The sequence below is a fragment of the Amblyraja radiata genome, chromosome 6 (genome assembly GCF_010909765.2).
Source record: "Amblyraja radiata isolate CabotCenter1 chromosome 6, sAmbRad1.1.pri, whole genome shotgun sequence".
Lineage (NCBI taxonomy): Eukaryota > Metazoa > Chordata > Chondrichthyes > Rajiformes > Rajidae > Amblyraja > Amblyraja radiata.
The window spans coordinates 40,611,140-40,631,049 of NC_045961.1; the positions used below are offsets into that span (position 1 = coordinate 40,611,140).

At 43.3% G+C, this 19,910-nt stretch overlaps 1 protein-coding gene across 1 annotated transcript in view; it reads left to right on the top strand.

Moving 5' to 3' along the window:
* Window positions 1-2,510: 2,510 nt before the first annotated feature.
* The window catches only part of LOC116974284 (transmembrane protein 182-like), a 36,312-nt gene continuing 18,912 nt past the window's right edge, over window positions 2,511-19,910 (top strand). Inside the window, exons 1-2 of the mRNA XM_033022602.1 lie at window positions 2,511-2,812; window positions 17,436-17,621. Of these exons, the coding sequence (XP_032878493.1) occupies window positions 2,660-2,812; window positions 17,436-17,621 (339 nt within the window). The 5' untranslated portion in view covers window positions 2,511-2,659. The remainder of the gene's footprint in view (window positions 2,813-17,435; window positions 17,622-19,910) is intronic.

The window sequence follows — 19,910 nt, forward strand, 5'->3', positions numbered from 1 at the left end:
GAATATAATGTCAAAATAATCTAATCTCATTTACCCTCATATGATCTTTACTCCCTCTATTTCCTGCATTCATATCCAAAAGTCCTTAAAACGCCGCTTTTATGTTGGCCTCCACCACCACCCCTAGCAGTGCATTCCAGATGTTACGTAAAAAATTTGCCCCAAACATCTCCTTTAAACTTTGCCCCTCTTAGCTTATAGTTATGCACTCTTGTCTTGGACATTTCTGCCCTGAGAAAAAGGTCTGCCTGCCTACCCTATCTTTACCTCTCATAATTTTATATACTTCTCAGATCTCCCCTCAGTCTCTGGGTCCCAGAGAAAGCAATCTAAGTGTCCAATTTCCCCTTATCGCTAATATCCTCTAATACAGGCACCATTCTGGTAAACCCCTTCTGCGCATTCTCCAAAGCCTTCACACCCTTCCTCTAATGGGGCCACCAGAAAAATACACCAAATGCAGCATATCCAAACTCCAAGAAAGCTTCACGATGACTTCCTGACTCTTATACTCAATGCCCCAACTAATGAAGGCAAGCATACATCATGGATTATTTAGCATTTTACCTACTTGTGTTGTCACCTTCATAAGGTCATAAGTGATATGAGCAGAATTAGGCCATTCGGCCCATCGTCTACTCTGCCATTCAATCATGGCTCTATCTCGCCCTCCTAACCCCATTCCTGTCTTCTCCCCATAACCCCCGTCACTTTCAGGGAGCTATGGACTTGGACCCCAAGACCCCTCTGTACGTTATTGCTGTTAAGGGTTCTGCCATGAACAGTGTACTTTCCCCTGTCATTCGACCTCCCTAAATGCCACAACACATTTGCTCTCATTGAACTACCCTTTTCTCTCTTACCCTCTATGTTTCCCCTCTCAGTCGTTTTCCCCTCCAAATGAATTACTTCTGTGAAAATATCTTAAGGGTATGGCCACGTGCGAAAGCATTATGTGAAGATATAAATCTCCTTTTCAAATTATCAAAGAGCTGAACTGATGATGTTCTTGACTTAAATATACATGGAGGGACATAATAAAATGAATATGGCAGACACAAAATGGAGCGAAGGAATGGGCGACGTTTCAGGTCGAGACCCTTCTTCAGACTGATTAATTGATATTATTATAATAAAATTAATATGTATGTGTATAGAATGATTTCAGTTTCCATAATTGGTGAACACAAAGGGTGGGTTTGGTCAAATTAGTCATAGTTATATTTTACACCAACATATTTTCATGCATTGAGGTAGAAATGATGGACCTAGTGATTCATCTAGACCAGGCCCCATTATTTTCCCCAATGTCGTGCCCAAATAAAATGCTGCTTGATCTGCTGGGTATTTCCAACATCTTCTGCTTTTTAAAATTGTTTCAGATTTCAAGCATCAGCAGTTTTGTGCTCCGATTTAATGAACAGCCATGGGTAAATCAACATTAGCAGCTGTTTAAAGGCTCTGGAATCTGCAGGGGCCTCCAGCCAATATGTTCAACATTAGAGAGAGTGAGGACAGGTCTGCGGAAGGCAATGGAGTGGTGCACCTCTCCCATTGCAGGGCAGCAACAGGTAGAGTGAAATATATTATCAAGGGAAGCAACAGGTAGAGTTAAATAAATTATAGAGGGCAGAAACAGGTATAATGAAAGAAATTATGGAGGGCAAAAACAGGTAAAGTTAAAGAAATTAAGATGGGCAGTAACAGATACCGTGAAAGAAATTATAGGCAGAAACAGGTGCAGTGAAAGAAATTAAGGCGAGCAGGAATAAGTGCAATGAGAGAAATTAAGAACGCTGGGACACATACTGAAAAAGATTAAGGAGAGAAAAGACAGGCACAATGAAATAAAGTAAGGAGGCTTGAAACAGTACAATTACATAAGTGATTGGAGCAGAATTAGGCCATTCGGCCCATCAAGTCTACTCCGCCATTCAATCATGGCTGATCTATCTCACCCCATTCTCCTGCCATCGCACATAACCCATAAATTACATAAATTAGGAAGGGCAGGAATTGTGAAAACGAAAGAGAGCATGAAAAGATACGGTGAAAAAGATTAAAGAAAGCAGGAGCAGGAACAATGAAATAAATTAAGAACGGCAGGAACAGGTACAGTGAATAGAATTAAGGAGAGAATGAACAGGTAGAATGAAAGTAATTAAGAAGGGTGGCCGCAGGTATAATGGTGTGAATTAAGAAGGACAGGAAGAATGAAAGAGACTACAGGGCAGGGACATGTACATTAATATATTCATGAGAATCGCAACAGGTAAGTGAAGGAGAGCAGGAAAGAGATGCTGAAAATAGTCCAAATTCTGCATCATCTTCCAAAGGTGAACAAAAGGCAATGTTTCTGCATGTTGTCGCTGCATGATTCCGCCCCCCCTCTCCCTCCCTCTCCCCTCCCTCCCTCCCATTCTTGCAAAACAGAAATAACCTTTAAGATCATCCAAAGTAAACTCAGCACTTTGTATTCACAATTATTAATAGACTGAGACACCAAAAACGACCCCACCCCCCTCCCTCTCTCCAGCGCCCCATCAATCTTCAGACTTATTATTGATCGCAGCGCCGGGCGAAGACCCAGCCAGCGCCGGCCACTCTGCACTGCGCTGAAGACGGATCGGATGCTGGCCTCCTCTCTCCTCGGGAAGTCATGTCAAGCTCAAATGTTGTGACCGCTGTCGCCAGGTTGCTGAGTGTTCTGGCCATTATTGTTTCCCTGTTGACTTTCTGCACCAACTGCTGGCTGCTCGCTACCGAAATCTGCGCGCTGCCACAAAATGACACAGAACCGGAGTTGAGTCAGGTCTGTGAGTTACAGCTCGATTTGTAATCTAAGCACGCAGTTTGAGCGCAAGGAGAGTTATATCGAAGATATGCATTAAGCATGAGCGTTTAGAATAGATTCGGAACTTAAAAAGTCTTAAAATTAAAAAACAGAAAAGTTGGGTATGTGTTTACCATAACTTAACCTGGAGCATGTGTAACTTTATTGGGGGCCTGTAAATCAGAGTTAATCCATTGCTGAGCTTAAGTTTGCAAACCATTCCCTCCTGAAGGCTATACGAAGGCGCAGGTTATTGCGGGTGGCCTGTCTTTACTTTATTATCCAGAGACTCTGGCAGCAAGCGTTGATTTTCGTTAATGATCCGTTAATCCACACTTAACAACCGAGTTAAGATATGGGAGCGACACTGGAAGGGACTGTCTCCGAAAGACCTTGGGAATGTGAGAATGTTAGTGGTGAAACAGAGAACTGCAGATGCTGATTTATTTAAAGAAAGGCACAACGTGCTGGGGTAACCGAGCAGGGGGCCAGGCATCGTCTCTCGAGAACATGGATTGGGTTACTTCAACATTTAGTGTACTTTTTTTCCAATAATGAAATGGTGGTGAGTGAAGTGATTTGGAAATGGAAGGATGAGCTCCCATTGTTGGCCATGCAGGTAGGAGTGAACAAAGATCTTAGAGCTGCTCTAAGATCTTTGGGGGTGAACATGTAAACAGGTACACAACGGAGCTCAGTGTCTTCCCTATCAACATAGAGCTCACCCCCTGCCACAAGACTAAGTTGGTTTGTCCCGTATTTGACTGCTACTACTCGGGTCGAGGGGACTGTCGGGTCAGAGCGCCGTGTGCGGCCCCGCCTCACCCGTCCCGACGTAGTGCAGCCCATGGAGTGCAGCAGCAGGGCCTCGCCCTTGCCCCGTCGGTCGGCAGCCCAGCCAACTGTCTGACCTTCGGATCTTCGCTTACCGCCGACACCACCACCCCTCCTTCTCATGGCCGATCATCAGTTCATGACTTGGATGACTTTGCGTGCGACATCGCGCGACCCGGGCCAACACTCCTCAGCTGGCCCACTGGCTGGGCTTTGTGTGCAGTTCAGCACCTGGGCCAACTCATCATTCATCCAGCTACGGCCGAGTCGGTCAATGAATTGCCTTCGGGAATTTGTTCCTTATTTTGACCTTTTGTTCCATATTTGGGAATGAGAAAGTTGGCACCCCTAGACTGAACAAGGGTCTCGACCCGAAACGTCACCTATTCCTATTTTCCAGAGATGCTGCCTGACCCGCTGAGTTACTCCAGCATTTTGTGTCTATCTTCGGTGTAAACCAGCATCTGCCGTTCCTTCCTACAATAAGATATTGTGTATATATAGAACTGTTCAACACAGGAAGACGCCCTTCGCCCCACAATGCCCGTGTTGAACATGCCAAATTAAACTGATCACTTCTGCCTGCATATGGTACATATCCCTTCATTTACCTGCATTTCAATGAAAAGCCTCTTAAACACCACCATTTTATCTGCCACCACTGCCATCCCTGGCTGCCTGTTCCAGGCAGCCACCACTCTTTGTGTCTAAATTGTGCCTTCTACATCTCGTTTAAACTTTGCCCCTCTCACCTTAAAGCTACACCCTCTTGTCTTTGGAAGTTCAACCCTGGGAAAAATGTTCTGATGGTCAATTCCTTCAATCCCTGCATATCCACGTACCCATCGAAAAGCCTCAGACCCCACTATTGGATGTGCTCACACCATCATCACCCCTGGTATTGAGTTCCACGCACCTCCCACTCTCTGTGTGTAAAGAAAATTGCTCTGCACATCTTCTTTAAAATTTCCCCCTCTCACTTTAAAGATATGCCCTCTTGCATTTGTCACTTCCATCCTAGGGAAAGGTCCTGACTGTCCACCCTTATCTGTGCCTCACATTATTTTTGAAATTTCTATCAGGTCTCCCCGTAGCCTCTGATGCTTCAGAGAAAACAATCCAAGTTTCAGGTTTTCTGTTTAAGAATAGTTAATGAATAACACTCGGACAACATAATTATCAAATAAACTTGGGGACATGACTGCTTGCATTCAGAGTAGGCTGAAGTGGTCTTATCTCGAGTAATAAAAAAGACTTTTCCAATTAGATATAATTTCTCTTGATAAAATCATAGCACTATTTGCCATATCCAGATCTTGAGATTCTGATTCCTACTTATTATTAGGGAATGATGGAATTTGCAAACATCTTAAAATTTAATGCCATGTTATTTGCAAACAAAATATGGACCCAAATTATCTTGAGTAGCCCATGCCCATTTCAGTGTTAAATTACTTGATTGGCCAAGATAAAGATAACTTGAGCCTATAGTTTAAAACTTGATATGTTTCTGTTTCAAAACCTCAGCCTTCAAAGGAAGTAATTTTTCCAATGCGGTAACTATATACTGTTAGAATGAATGGATACAATGCTGGTATTTCAGAGGGTTCTGGCCAAGAGGCTTGGTATCGAGTGTGTGTATGCATGCACATGAGCACGTACACACTCATGCATCCATTCACACACGTGTGTTTCTGAGACCATGTCTGCTAGATCGGCATGGTGGCGCAAAAGTTGAGTTGCTGCCTTACAGCACTAGAGATGGTTCGATCCAGACTTTGGCTGCTGTCTGTATGGAGTTTGTATGTGTCCCCAGTGACCTGCATGGGTTTTCTACAGGATCCCCGGTTTCCTCCCACACCCCAACGACCTAGAGGTCTGTAGGCTAATTGGCTTGGTATAATTATAAATTTACCCGAGAGGGTGTAGGATAGTGTAAGTGTGTGGGGATCACTGGTCGGTGTGGAATTGGTGGGCCGAAGAGCCTGCTTCTGGTTCCGCCCTGTATTTCTAAACTAAACTTAAAAAGTTCTGTGTTGAAGACTAAAGGGGCTGTCCCACTGCGGCGACCTAATCTGCGAGTTTAGATGAGTTTGCCCTCGACTCAAACTCGCAGCATGGTCGACACGTGGTCCTAGGAGGTCACCGGAACTATCCTTCATGCTCGAGGGAAGTTCCCGAATACTCACGGCCTCAGCTAGGTCGCGGAAAATCTTTCAGCATGTTGAAAAATTTTCCACGAGTAAAATTTGGTCGGCATGGTTCTTTTTAACTCGTAGTGCAGAGGAGTGGGGTCACTATTTAGTTACAGGCAGTCGAGGGCAGTCGTATGCAATCCCCTTCACTGACCGGGTATTTTGATTGGTTCATCTGAGTTTTCAGGACCAAAGAAAACCGATCGGTAAGTAAAATGCCTGCTAAACTTTATTAAACTTCTTAAAAGTGTTTCCACTCCTTCTACCCCCCTTCTGCCCCCTAGTCTACCCCCCTTCTCTCCCCCTTCTACCCCCTTCTCCCCCCCTTCTTCCCCCCCTTTTTCCCCCTCTTTCTCCCCCCTTTCTCCCCCCTTTCTCCCCCCTTTCTCCCCCTCTCTCCCCCCCTCTACCCCCCTCTCTCCTCTTCTCTCCCCTTCTCTCCCCCCCCCCCTCTGTGCTCTCTAAAGGACTTACCGTACACTGTGCAGCCGTCTTTTACCTTCCTCTTCATCGCGGGTCTGAATTTCAGACAGCGCTCCCCCGCTTTCCCAGGCCCCCACCTTTGCGATGTGTGTGTGTGTGTGTGTGTGTGTGCGATCGGTTGCTCCAGCTCACGGTTTCAATGCTGACGGTCAAAGACACTCTTCTTAACTCGCGGATTAGGTCGTCGCAGTGGGAAAGCCCCCTTTAAGGGCCTGTCCCACTGCAGCGACCTAATTGGCGAGTTTAGAAAAGTTTGCCCTCGACTCATACTCGCAGCATAGTCGACACGAGGTCCTAGGAGGTCCTTGTAACTCTCTTTCAATCTTGAAAGTAGTCCCCGCGTACTCTAGGCCTTAGCTAGGTCGCGGCGTATTTTTCAACATGCTGAAAAATGCCCACGAGTAAAAAAAGGTCGCCATGGAAAAAATTGTTTTATTTTTACTCGTAGGTTTAGTCGAAGTAGGTCGTAGTAGGTCGGCATGTTATTCGTAGGTAATCAAGGGTAGTCTAAGGTAATCAATGGTAGTCGTAGATAGTCTTCAACATAGCCGAAGGGAGGTCGAAGGAGATCGAAGGAGGTCATCTTCACTCTCCATTATTTGGTGTCCAATTTTCCCGAAGCTAATCGAAGCTAGTCTTCAACATAGTCGAAGGAGGTCAAACTCTTCTAACTCGCCAATTAGGTCGCCGTAGTGGGACAGGCCTTTTACGTGTGTTAGGCACTCTGGGGCAAGATTTTGTAAGGGCAATCTACAAAATTGATCTTTCCCTCTTCTAAGCTTTTATCTATAAATTTTAAGATGTTGGCAAATTTCATCATTCCCTAATATCTTTACATGTAGGAATCAAATGATTTGGATTGATTTAGAATAAACTTTTTGATTTTACTTACGTTACATTTAGATTACATTTACGATACATTAAGTTTACATTAAATTTTAGATTAAAAAGGGGACTTTTGTTTGTTGGATATGTTCATTTAAACAATAGTCAGGAAGATAATGAACAAGTGGTCTCCTCCAGAAAGAGCCACGGCAGTATAATATCAAATCACTTGATACTGAAGTAGATAAGACAGCACAAAGTTGGGATAGTTACTTGATGAAAAGTTAATAACCTCACCAAAAAACTTAGGGCTTGTCTATTGTAGTTTAAATTAAATTTTATTGGCTTGTTATATCTTCTCTTAATGGACTCTTATATCGCTCTTAATTGACTTTTACAATTTTGGTGTTGACTTCTTTCAGATATTTATTATTATTTTAGCTTTGAAAGTGTTGCTTTTTCTACCTGTGTTATTTTCCTTCTAATATGTTTCTTTCCTTACATCTTTCCTGCCCTCTCTTTCCTTCTTGCCCTCTCTTATTCCTTCTCATTCTTTCTTTCCTGCGCTATCTATCTTTTGCTCTCTCTCCACCTTTTCTCACTGTATGGAAGTGAGCTCAACAATTGTACAATAGTTTTCACTCCAATTGTTTTGTGTCTCTATTAACCAGGATGCCCTATCACCTCCCAAACCATAAGTGTACCTGTTCATTTGGCTGAGAAACTGCGCCACATAGAACCACATACTAATACTTCCCCATACTTCTGTGTGACTGAGTAACACCCATTTGAAGCAGCCGTTTTCATAATCCCTCTCTAATCTCTGCTCAATAGTGGAATTCTCTCTCTCAACTGGAGATCAGCCAAAGTCATGGGGCCCATGCAAGCTTTTCCAATACACTGGAGCCCCTGGAGAAAATCCAGTTTCCTGGTTCAAAAGAGTGCCTGGTCTGTTAAGATTCAATGCACAAGCTGTTAAATGTAGCTTTGTTAAGAAAAAGAAGGAAGTCCCTGCTTCTTCTTAGCACCACGACAGGCTGGACCTATAACATGAACAAAAGTAATGGGACATTTGTTCAGCTTGAGAATACCAAGTGACGCACAAGTAATGGAGTACAGAGTACTTGATTGTAAAATGTAGAAGCTTTTTTATTCAGCATCAGCTTTATATTGAATCGGCTTTATAATTAAACTGAAATATATTTCAAAAAGAATCCTGGGAATGAAAATTAAATTGTATTAAGTAATCATAATTACTTTGTAAATAATGACATGGATCTTACTTAGTTTAGTTTAGGGATACAGCACAGAAACAGTTCCTTCAGCCCACCGAGTCTGCGCCGATCAGCGCTCCCTGCACATTAACACTATCCTACACACACTAGGGACAATTTACCAAGCCAATTAACCTACAAACCTGTACATCTGGAGTGTGAGAGGAAACCAGAACTTTCCTCCCACACTCCTGGAGAAAATCCACACAGGTCATGGGGAGAATGAACAAACTCCATACAGACATCATCCGTATTCAGGATCGAACCTGGGTCTCTGGCGCTGTAAGGCAGTAACTCTACCACCGTGCCATCTTGCTGCTCCTTACTGTTCACATTGTTATATTCAGCTCAATGTGAGTTTTATTATGAATTCATTACTAATCTGCAAGTGCTCAAATTGTGTACAATAGCTAGAAACCTGAAAGATTCATGTGCTTACATTTATTACACATTATTCACGTGCATCTTTTTCACAAATTATATCATGGGATCAGTTTGCATTACTGTAGCGAAATCTTACAGAAAGGTGTAGAGGGATATGGACCAAATGCGGGCAAATGGGACAAGTTTGGATGGGCATCTTGGTTGACTATGACTCCTGAGTCATAGTCCTACAGTGTGAAAACAGGTCCTTCGGCGAAACTTGCCCACACCAACCAATATGTCCCATCTACACTAGTCCATGGCCCATATTCCTCTAAACCTGTCCTATCCAAGTACCTGTCTTATTGTTTCTTAAACGTTGCACTACCTTCTCTGGCAGCTGTTCCCTACACCCACTACCTTTAGTGTGAAAAGGTTACTCCTCATATTCCTATGAAATATTTCCCCCTTCACTTTAAACTTATGTCCTCTGGTTCTCAATTCCCCTACTCTGGGCCGAGTACTCAACAGGTCAAACAGCATCTCTGGAGAATATGGATGGGTGACGTATTGGTTTAGGACCCTATTGCAGGGGTGAGATGGGTCGTTTCCACAGTTCTCTATGCATCGGCCTTGTCCAAATTTGCATGCGTTCCCTCCCCCCCCCCCCCCCATTATCCCCCCAAAATCTCCAACATTGTTTTGAATTATTCATAGGTCATGATGTTATCAAAACTGCTTCTAGTTCTGATGTAAGGTCATCAGCTTGGAAGAACTGCTCTTGGCGTCACCTAACCTACTGGTGACTTCCAGTTTTTCTGTTGGTATCATAATATTTATTGAACATCACTAGTTTCACTCAGAGCATCAATAATTAACCAGACAGTGTGTCGGGAATTGCATGTAAACCATGTGGTGAGAGAGCGGATGGAAGGGGGTGATTTCCTTCCTGATTTCCAATGGCTTTCACAATCCATTAAGCAATCAGATTAAACTTTGACCAGCGATCCCCACACACTAACACTATCCGACACACTAGGGACAATTTACAATTGTACCTAAGCCAATTATCCTACAAACCTGTGCTTCTTTGGAGTCTGGAAGAAACCGGAGCACTTGGAGAAAACCCGCGCGGTCATAAGGAATAGGTGTAGAATTAGGCCATTCAGCCCATCAAGTCTACTCTGCCATTCAATCATGGCTGATCTATCTGTCCCTCCTAACCCCATTCTCCTGCCTTTTTCGCATAATCTCTGAGACCTATACTAATTAAGGGAGAACGTACAAGCTCTGTACAGACAGAACTCGTTGACAGGTTCCAACACAGATCTCTGGCACTGTAAGGCAGCAGCTCTACCGCTTCCTAAATTGCCAGATATAGTATTCGTGCATTGTTATGGTTTAATTCTATGTTCAAAAGTCTGGACAATTGGGGGCATTTCGGTATTAACTTCACTACTCGGCTGAGTCTACTGCAATGTAGTCACTACCATGTAAATCTGTTTAAGAAAGAACTGCGGATGCTGGAAAAACCGAAGGTAGACAAAAATGCTGGAGAAACTCAGCAGGTGAGGCAGCATCTATGGAGCGAAGGAATAGGTGACGTTTCGGGTCGAGACCCTTCTTCAGTCAGACTATAAACCTCATTCAACAAATAGACATAACTCTTGCACAATTCATTGCATGACTGAGTCTAGCAAAGCAAGTTATGTGGAAAATATCTTCACATTTTTGTGCAAATCAAAATCTTTTTTTGTTTAGTTTATTGCCACATGTACCGCGCTGCAGTGAAAAGCTTTTGTTTGCATGCTATCCAGTCAAATAAAAGATTATGCATGAATGTAATCAAGCCGTCCACAGTGCTCAGATAAAAGGTACAACCTTTAGTGCAAAATATAACATTGAAATCTGATAAAGTCCAATTAAAGTCTCCAAAGAGGTAGATGGGTCAGGACCACACTCTAGCTGATGAGAGGACTCTTCAGTTGCCTGATAACAGCAGGAAACTGTTCCTGAATCTGGAGGTATCAAACTTCTGTACCTGTTGTCTGATGGGAGAGGTGTAGAAGTGGAAGTGACAGGGATGAGACTGGTCCTTGATTATGCTGACAGCCCTGCCGAGGCAGCAGAAGACTTGGAGTGTATTGGACCTGCACATCCATGCAAGAAGATTATTAAACTCACGTTTTACCAGGGGTCTTCAGATTATTTCCAGCAGCACAACTGTGTCCTGACTTGAGATAAACTGGCAAAAATGTGTAAACACCATGAGCAATTTTCCTTAAGTATTTATACTAGGTATCCTTGTTCCAGTGGAGCAAAGTATTTGTGATTATGGGAAGAAGGCATGAGATGGGATTGAGAGGGAAAAATATATGAGAAGGACGGTGTTATTGCGAACCGAGCGGAGGTGTTGGGCGAAGCGATCGCCAAGCCTACGCTTGGTCGCACCGATGTAGATCAGCTGACACCTAGAGCAGCGGATGCAATAGATGAGGTTGGAGGAGGTGCAGGTGAACCTCTGCCGCACCTGGAAAGACTACTTGGGTCCTTGAATGCAGTCAAGGGGGGAGGTAAAGCGACAAATGTAGCATTTCCTGCGGTTGCAAAGGAAAGTGCCAGGAGAGGGGGTGGTTTGGGTGGGAAGGGACGAATTGACCAGGGAGGTATAGAGGGAGCGGTCTCTGCAGAAAGCAGACAGGACAGGAGATGGGAAGATGTCGCCAGTGGTGTGATCCTGTTGGAGGTGGCGAAAATGTTGGAGGATTATTTGTTGTATGTGACGGCTGGTAGGGTGGAAGGTGAGGATAAGGGGGACTCTGCTCTTGTTATGAGTGGGGAGATGGGGAGTGAGAGCAGAGTTACGGGGTATAGAAGAGACGCTGGTGAGAGCTTCATCTATAATAGAAAAGGGAAACCCCGTACCCTGAAGAATGAGGACATCTCCGATGCCCTGGTGTGGAACACCTCATCCTAGGTGCAGATGTGGCATAGACGGAGGAATTGGGAGTAGGGGATGGAGTCCTTACAGGAAGCAGGGTGGGAAGAAGTGTAGTCCGATAATCGGACATTATCGGTCTTCAATGTTAATTCTTACACTAAAGGGTGTACTCTTTAGCCTTTATCTATACACTCTGGATGGCTTGATTATATTCATGTATAGTTTGTTCTTTGACTAGATAGCACGCAAACAAAAGTTTTCCATTTTACCTCGGTACACATGTCAATAATAAACTAAACTAAACAAAACTAAACTAAACTAAACACTGTGGACTGCTTGATTGTATTCACATATAGTCTTTGATAAATAGCTTTTCACAGTGCCTCGGTATACATGACAAAATAAACTAAACTAAACTAAACTGCTTCCAGTGGTGAGAGTAGGGGTGGAGATAACTACTGGGTCTTATCAAGGTGGCTCTCTCCCTTCTAGTGGTAGACCATGTGAAGACTCATTAATCTTTTGCTTCATGCACGGCATCAGAGACCATTCAGTTTCGCTTCAAGATAGACACAAAAAGTTGGAGTAACTCAGCGGGACAGGCATCATCTCTGGAGAGAAGGAATGGGTGATGTTTCAGTTCAACACCCTTCATCAGACTATCTTTGGTTTTAACCAACATCTGCAGTTCCTTCCTACACATTCAGTTTCGCTCTGACAGAAGAGGATGCTTTAGGAGACACTGAGATTCTACTGTTGGGAAATCTTACTTGTGGTCAGCTGACATCGCAAGATGAAATGTCTTTGTGCACTTAGAAACACTTGTTAAAAGTAGGCTAAAACATGTCAAAATCGTGGTGGACACAAAATGCTGGAGTAACTCAGCGGGTCAGGCAGCATACCTGGAGAAAAGGAATAGGAGGTGTTTCGGGTTGAGACCCTCCTTCAGATAGAGAGTTGTGCCCCTGTCCCACTTAGGAAACCTGAACGGAAACCTCTGGAGACTTTGCGCCCCACCCAAGGTTTCCGTGCGGTTCCCGGAGGTTCCCGGAGGTTTTTGTCAGTCTCCATAATGTTCGAAAGTGGTTTCCGCTTCTTCTATGTTCCGGCGATTATTTCAAAAAATTCAAAACCGGTCTCAACAAAAAATAGGTTGGCGTTTTAAAAATCGGTAATTTTTTATTCAAAGCCGGTTGCGATGCTAGTTGAAGGTGGTTGCCGGAGGTTGCAGGTGGTTGCCGGAGGTTGCAGTAGTGGAAGGTAAGACCTCCCACTACCTGCAACCTCCGGCAACCACCTTCAACTAGCATCGCAACCGGCTTTGACTAAAAAATTATCGATTTTTATAACGCCAACCTATTTTTAGTCGCGGCCAGTTTTGAATTTTTTGGCACAATACGGCACAATGGCTCAGCTGGTAGAGTCGCTGTCTCAAAGCACCAGAGGCCCAGTTTCCATCCTGACCTTGGGAGCTGTCAGTGTGGAGTTTGAACGTTCTCCCTGTGACCACATGTTTCCTCCGAGTGCGCCGGTTTCCTCCCACATCCCAAAGACATGCGAGTTTGCGGGCTAACTGACTTCTGTAAATTGCCCTTAGTATGTTGTCTATCCAAGTCTATCCAACCTCTCCCTGCAGCTGAAAACCTCAAATCCAGGCAGCATTCTGGTAAAGTTGCCCTGCCCCCTCTCCAAAGCCTTCACATCTCTCTTGTAATGGGGCATCCAGAACTGCACGCAATACTGCACAAATTCAGCCGAACCAAAGTCCTATAGAGCATCACATTAACCAGAAGTATTTCAACTAAATAATTGGCCAATGCTGTTAATTTGTCAGCTTTCTGGAGATATAACATTAAGTACATCAATTTAGAAAAGTCTAAACATAGATTTAAACAATAAATTTACTGGTCCATGACTCAGTTAATGGCGAACTATAGTTAAACACTCAGATGCTTTTAAAATCTCTGTTAGTCGATTTGTTTTCTGTTAATCATTTGTAATTGAATCTGCTGCATTCTATAAACACAACCTTTTTTTATCACAAAAGAAGAGGCTGGAAATACTCAGCAGGTCAGCCAGTGTCCACAGAGAAATGAAAAACAGTTACTGCTTCAGATCTTGTAAAACGTTGGTGATTAAAAACTTTAAGCATTAAGTTGTAGGGAAAGGGGGAAGGGGCAGGGAGAACAAAAAGTCAGCTGGACAATGGAATAAAGACTATGAGATGCTGAATTATGTCAATTGTAGAGTTGCTGAATGTAACAAGGTGTTCAAGGTTATGGATAACAAAAGGCACTTCTGAGAAAGATGCAGATGCGAAGAGACAAACAAAACTGTTTTTTTTCGAGAAGAGCAAATAGGATAAATTGAATTCTGGAACAATGAGATCCACGACTGGACTAGAATGGTTGATATTTTGAGACTGTTGAATTCAGTGTTCACCCCCCAAAGGCAGTAATGTAGCAGCTGGAAGATGACCTGGGGCAGCACAGTGGCACAGCGGTAGAGTTGTTGCCTTACACTGCCAGAAACCCGGGTTCGATCCTGACTCAGGTGCTGTCTGTACAGAGTTTGCACGTTCTCCCTGAGACTGCGTGGACTTCCTCCGGGTTTCCCTCTGGTTTCCTCTCATGTTCTAAAAACGTGCAAGTTTGTAGGTTAATTGGCTTCTGTAAGTTGCCCTTAGTGAGTAGGATGCGAAACAGGGATAACATTGAACTAGTGTATAGGTGATCATTGGACAGCATGAAGTCAGTGGGCCGAAGTCAGTGGGTCAGTGGGCACACTGTATCTCTAAACTAAACAATGTTTAGGACTGGATGGTTTGAAGGGAAAAGATTAAAGGGAAGATGTTACATTTTTCAAGTAGGTGCTTTGGGAGAACAAACAGGTACTGATGGAAACATTGAACAATAGGTGCAGGAGTAGGCCATTCAGCCCTTCAAGCCAGCACCGCCATTCATGGCTGATCATCTAAAAACAGTACCCCATTCCTGCTTTTTCCCCATATCCCTTGATTCCACTAGCCCTAACTGAAAACATCCAGTGAATTGGCCTCCACTGCCCGTGGCAGAAAATTCCACAGATTCACAACTCGCTAGGTGAAGAAATTTTACTTCATCTCAGTGCTAAATGGCTTACCCCTTATTCTTAAACTGTGACCCCTGGTTCTGGACTCCCCCAACATGGGGAACATTTTTCCCACATCTAGCCTGTCCAATCCTTTATAATTTTATATGTTTCTATAAGATCACCTCTCATCCTTCTAAATTCCAGTGAATTCAAGCCCAGTCAACCCATTCTATCATCATATGTCAGTCCCGCCTCCCGGGAATTAACCTGGTGAATCTACGCTGCACTCGCTCAATAGCAATATTGTCTTTCCCCAAATTAGGACACCAAAATTGCACACTATACTCCAGGTGTGGTCTCACCAGAGCCCTGTATAACAGCAGTAGGACTTCTTTGCTGCTAAACACAAATCCTCTCGCAATGAAGGCCAACATGCCATTAGCTTTCTTCAATGGCTGCTGTTACCTGCATGCTTACTATCAGTGACTGATGTGCAAGCACACCCAGGTCTCGTTGCATCTACCCTTTTCCTAACCTGACACCATTCAGATAATAATCTGCCTTCCTGTTTTCGCCACCAAAGTGGATAACCTCACATTCACCCACATTATACTGCATCTGCCCACTCACCCAACCTATCCAAGTTACCCTGCAAACCTCATAGCATCCTCATCGCAGCTCACACTGCCACCCAGGTTTGTGTCATCCGCAAACTCGGAGATGTCACATTTAATTCCCTCGTCTAAATCGTTAATATATATGGTAAATAACTGGCGTCCCAGCACCGAGCCTGCCATTCTAAAGAGGACCCAGTAATTCCCACTCTTTGCTTCCTGTCTGCCAACCAGTTCTCTATCCATGTCAATACCCTACCCCCATACCACGTGCTATAATTTTGCACACTAATCTCTTGTGATCAGAAATGGAAGATTGAAGAGAGGAGGGTGACTCATCATAAGTTATAGGAGCAGAATTAGGCCATTTGGCCCATCAAGTATACCATGCCATTCAATCATGGCTGATCTATCTTTCCCTCTCAACTCCATTTTTCTGCCTTCTCCCCATAACCACACTCGAAAGACTTAAGAAATTCCTCCTCATCTCCTTTCTAAAGGTACGTCATTTTATTCTGTGGCTATGGTCTCTCGTCCTAGACTCTCCCACCAGACTCTCCACATCACTTCAGGAAGAGGTATAGACAGGAAAACAGGAAGAATAGAGTAGAGCTCTCACAGAATACAGTGTGGGAACAAGTGTAGTTAAGGTGTTGGTGGGTCTTAGTGGGCTTATAATGGACAATGGCTGCTGATTGTTCTGAGAAGTAGGGGCATTAGGGAAATGAAAGAATAGTAAAAAATGGACTGTGTTGAAGTAACGGTGGAAACTGGCAGCAAAGGTAATAATACATAAGTTCTGTAGAAGGGCACTAAACAGCATTAAAACTATCATCAATGTGCCACGAAAGGTGGTGAGAGAGAAATCACAATGATGGCAAGGCAAAGCATGGACCCAGGATGGTGAATACTACAAAACATTTGTTATGCAACCCAGCCTTGCAAAAATACCCTCACAAAAGGGAACTGACACCTTCAGTAAATAACTTGCATTGTATGAGGTTTAGTTTAATTTGGAGACACAGTAAGCCCTTCAGCTCACCGAGTCTGTGCCACCCAAAGACCACTAACACTATCCTGCACACACTAAGGACAATTTACAATTTTATCAAGCCAATTAGCCTAAAAACCAGTACATCTTTGGAGTGTGGGAGGAAACTGGAGATCCCGGAGAAAACACATGCAGGTCACGGGGGTAATGTACAAACTCTGTACAGACAAGCATCCATAGTCAGGATTGAACCTAGATCTCTGACGCTGTAAGGCAGCAACTTTACTGCTGCGCTACCTTGCACCATCTTGGCAATTAAGCATTTTTTCGATTGCTGTGGGATAATTCAATATTCCTAAATGTAAAACTTTTGAACTGTATGTTGCAGTATGGATTCATATCGTTCAAGGAAACAAACTCAATGAAACAAATTCATTGCACTTTTCAGACAACTTTTAATTGACTTGATGAATTACCTAAGTTAATTATATAATGGGCTTTGCACTGCCCAGGGCTGCAACAAATTGCAGAGAGTTGGAAATATAGCTCGGTCCATAACACAGACCAAAAGTCCCATCATTGACTCCATCCTGGTCATTCCTTTTTCTCCCTGCTCCTATCGGGCAGAAGGTACAGAAGCTTGAAAGTGCGCACTGCCGGACTCATGAATAGCCTCTACCCTTCTGTTATCAGGCTTCTGAACAGTCCTTCCATAGACTGGGGTACTGTTTGATTTGCATCTACCCCATTTTGGACATTGGACTTTGTCTATGAAACTGACTTGCTACAATTGCAAAAACCAATTCTGCACTCGTTTTCTTCCTCTTTGCTCTATAAATTGTACTTGAGTTTAAATTAATGTTTTTCATGTGTGGCATATCTGATCTGTTTGGATGGCATGCAAATCAAAGTTTTTCCTCTGTATCTCAGTGCATGTGACAATAATAAATCTAAACCTAAACCTTTTCTCAATGGGAAAAAATCCTTGAAAATTGATGTATCCTTTACAGGAGTTTCAAGTTGGCAACGAATTGAAGCCAACTCAAATATTAGATGAAGTAAATCAGCTGTCAAAGAACTCGTGGAATCAAAGTGGATATGGAGACCAGGTTGAACGACACATTCAACGACGAAGTATTGCTGAAACATTGAAGAATGTCGAGCACTTTTCTGAAATATCTAGTTTCCACAGCAAAGTAAGAACCAATCTGCATTGTATAAACTGTTACAATGCACGGTGAAATTTTTTTGGCTAAGACTTCAAATTACTATATACAATGAATGATACCCCATGATAATGAGCTGTGTTTTTGGCAGGCGTGTTGGCCCAACAGGTCACTGCTCTTTAGAAGTGCTTAAATTACACAATGTGTATATCAGGAAAAGATACATTTATTGTGAACTTTATTGTGGCAAAACAAATAGTTTTCATCTTTATGTCATAGTCAGAGTCATACAGCATGGAATCAGGCCCTTTGCCCACAACGACCAACATGTCCCATCTACACCAATTTCACCTGCCTGCATTTGGCCAATATCCCTCTAAACCTATCCTATCCATGTACCTGTCCAAATGGTTCTTAAACATTGCAATCGTACGTGCATCCCATATACCCACGGCTCATTCCATACACCCACCGTGTGAAAAAGTTACCCCTTGGGTTCCTATTAAATCTTCCCCTCCCCCACCTTAAACCCGTATCCTTTGGTTCACGATTCCCTTAATATGAAGAATAATGATAGGGGAATTAAATACACCTTGTACTCATCAAAAGTGCAAATACACCATAAAATGAAAGTCCTGGGCTCTGACATTTCACAGGTTCAGTAACACCTACCAGCTCTGCAACAGAGGTCATGTACAAAAGATTGTCTAGTAGTTATCTGAAGACAATCCTGAATGTTTCATGTGCTAGACCACATTTCACTGAGGTTCCACCACAGTTAAAAGGTGTAAAATCCCCACGTTGGGAATTTATTGGCCTGGACTCATGATGTTTTCAAGTTAAATGAATTTGGCATATAGGTTATTTGAGTAGCGGAAGTCTTGGGTGAGAGGGGTGTCGGCTGGGCTCCATGCTTCTCGCCTTAAGCAACGTTGGGAAGAAATAAAATGATGAAATAGGGGCAGTGAATGACCTACGCCGAGCTTGCAATGATAACATCATAAATGATAGGTGTAGAGTTAAGCCATTCAGCTCATCAAGTCTACTCTGCCATTCAATCAAGGTTGATCTATCTCTCCTTCCTAACCACATTTCCCTGTCTTCTCCCCATAACCTCTGACAATCAAACAAAAAGGTCAGCCAAATAGCAAAGCACATATTGTCTTATCCCCCAATCTTTCTTCTCAGTTGCGATCAAATACTTATAGTTGGCCAAATGACTCTATATTTATATGATACTTTTACTGTGGTAAACCACTGTGAGAATATGCACAATAGACACAAAGTGCTGTTGTAACTCAGTGTCAGCATGTCTGGAGAAAAAGAATGGGTGACATTTCGGATCGGGACTCTGAAGAAGGGTTCTGAAACAAAACATCACCCATCCTTTTTCACCAGAGTTGCTGCCCCGTTGAGTTATACGAGCACTTTGTGTCTATATTTGGTATAAACCACTATCTGCAGTTCTTTGTTCCCACATTGTGAGAATATGTATAATGAGTTAATAGACAAGTTAACTATGTTAAGAGTTAGAACCCTTCGGCCCACTGTCTCTGCACCGCCCCATGATACCAATCTGCTTACATCCCTTCTGCCCATACATGGTGCTTTTTCCTCTATTTCTTCCCTGTCTGAATGCTCTTATACATTGCATTGTATCAGCTTCTATCATCTCCTCTGGCAGCACATTGCAGGCACTTACCATTCTCTTTGTAAAACAAATCTCCTTTAAATGTTAAGACACAAAATGATGGAGTACCTCAGTGGGTCAGGCAGCATCTCTAGAGGAAAGGAATGGGTGATCTTTTGGGTCGAAACCCTTCTTCAGACTGGAAGATGCTAACTGACCCGCTGAGTTACTTTAGCACTTTGCGTCAATCCTCACTGTAAACCAGCATCTGCAGTTCCTTCCAACACACTACTCCTTTAGATGTTACCTCTCTCAACTTAAAGCTATGATTTCAATTACTTGACATTCCCATTGTGGGACTCTGACTGTCCACTTTATCTATATCTCTCACAACTTTATGTTCTTTCATTAGGGCGAGATTTAACCTCCGATGCTACAGAGAAAACAATTTAACTTTGTCCAGCCTCTTCTTCTAGCTAATATTCACCGGTCCAGGTAACTTCCTGATGAACCTCTTCTGCATTCACCCTAAAGCCTCCCAATCCTTCCTGCAGTGTGTTAACTAAAACTGTAGATAGGCTTTTTATGCAGCTACAAAATTGGGAGTGATGAGATATTATACAGATGCCCTAAAGGAGGAGAGTAAAGAGCAGAGAGGTTTAATGATGGAATTTCAGAATCTGGGACCC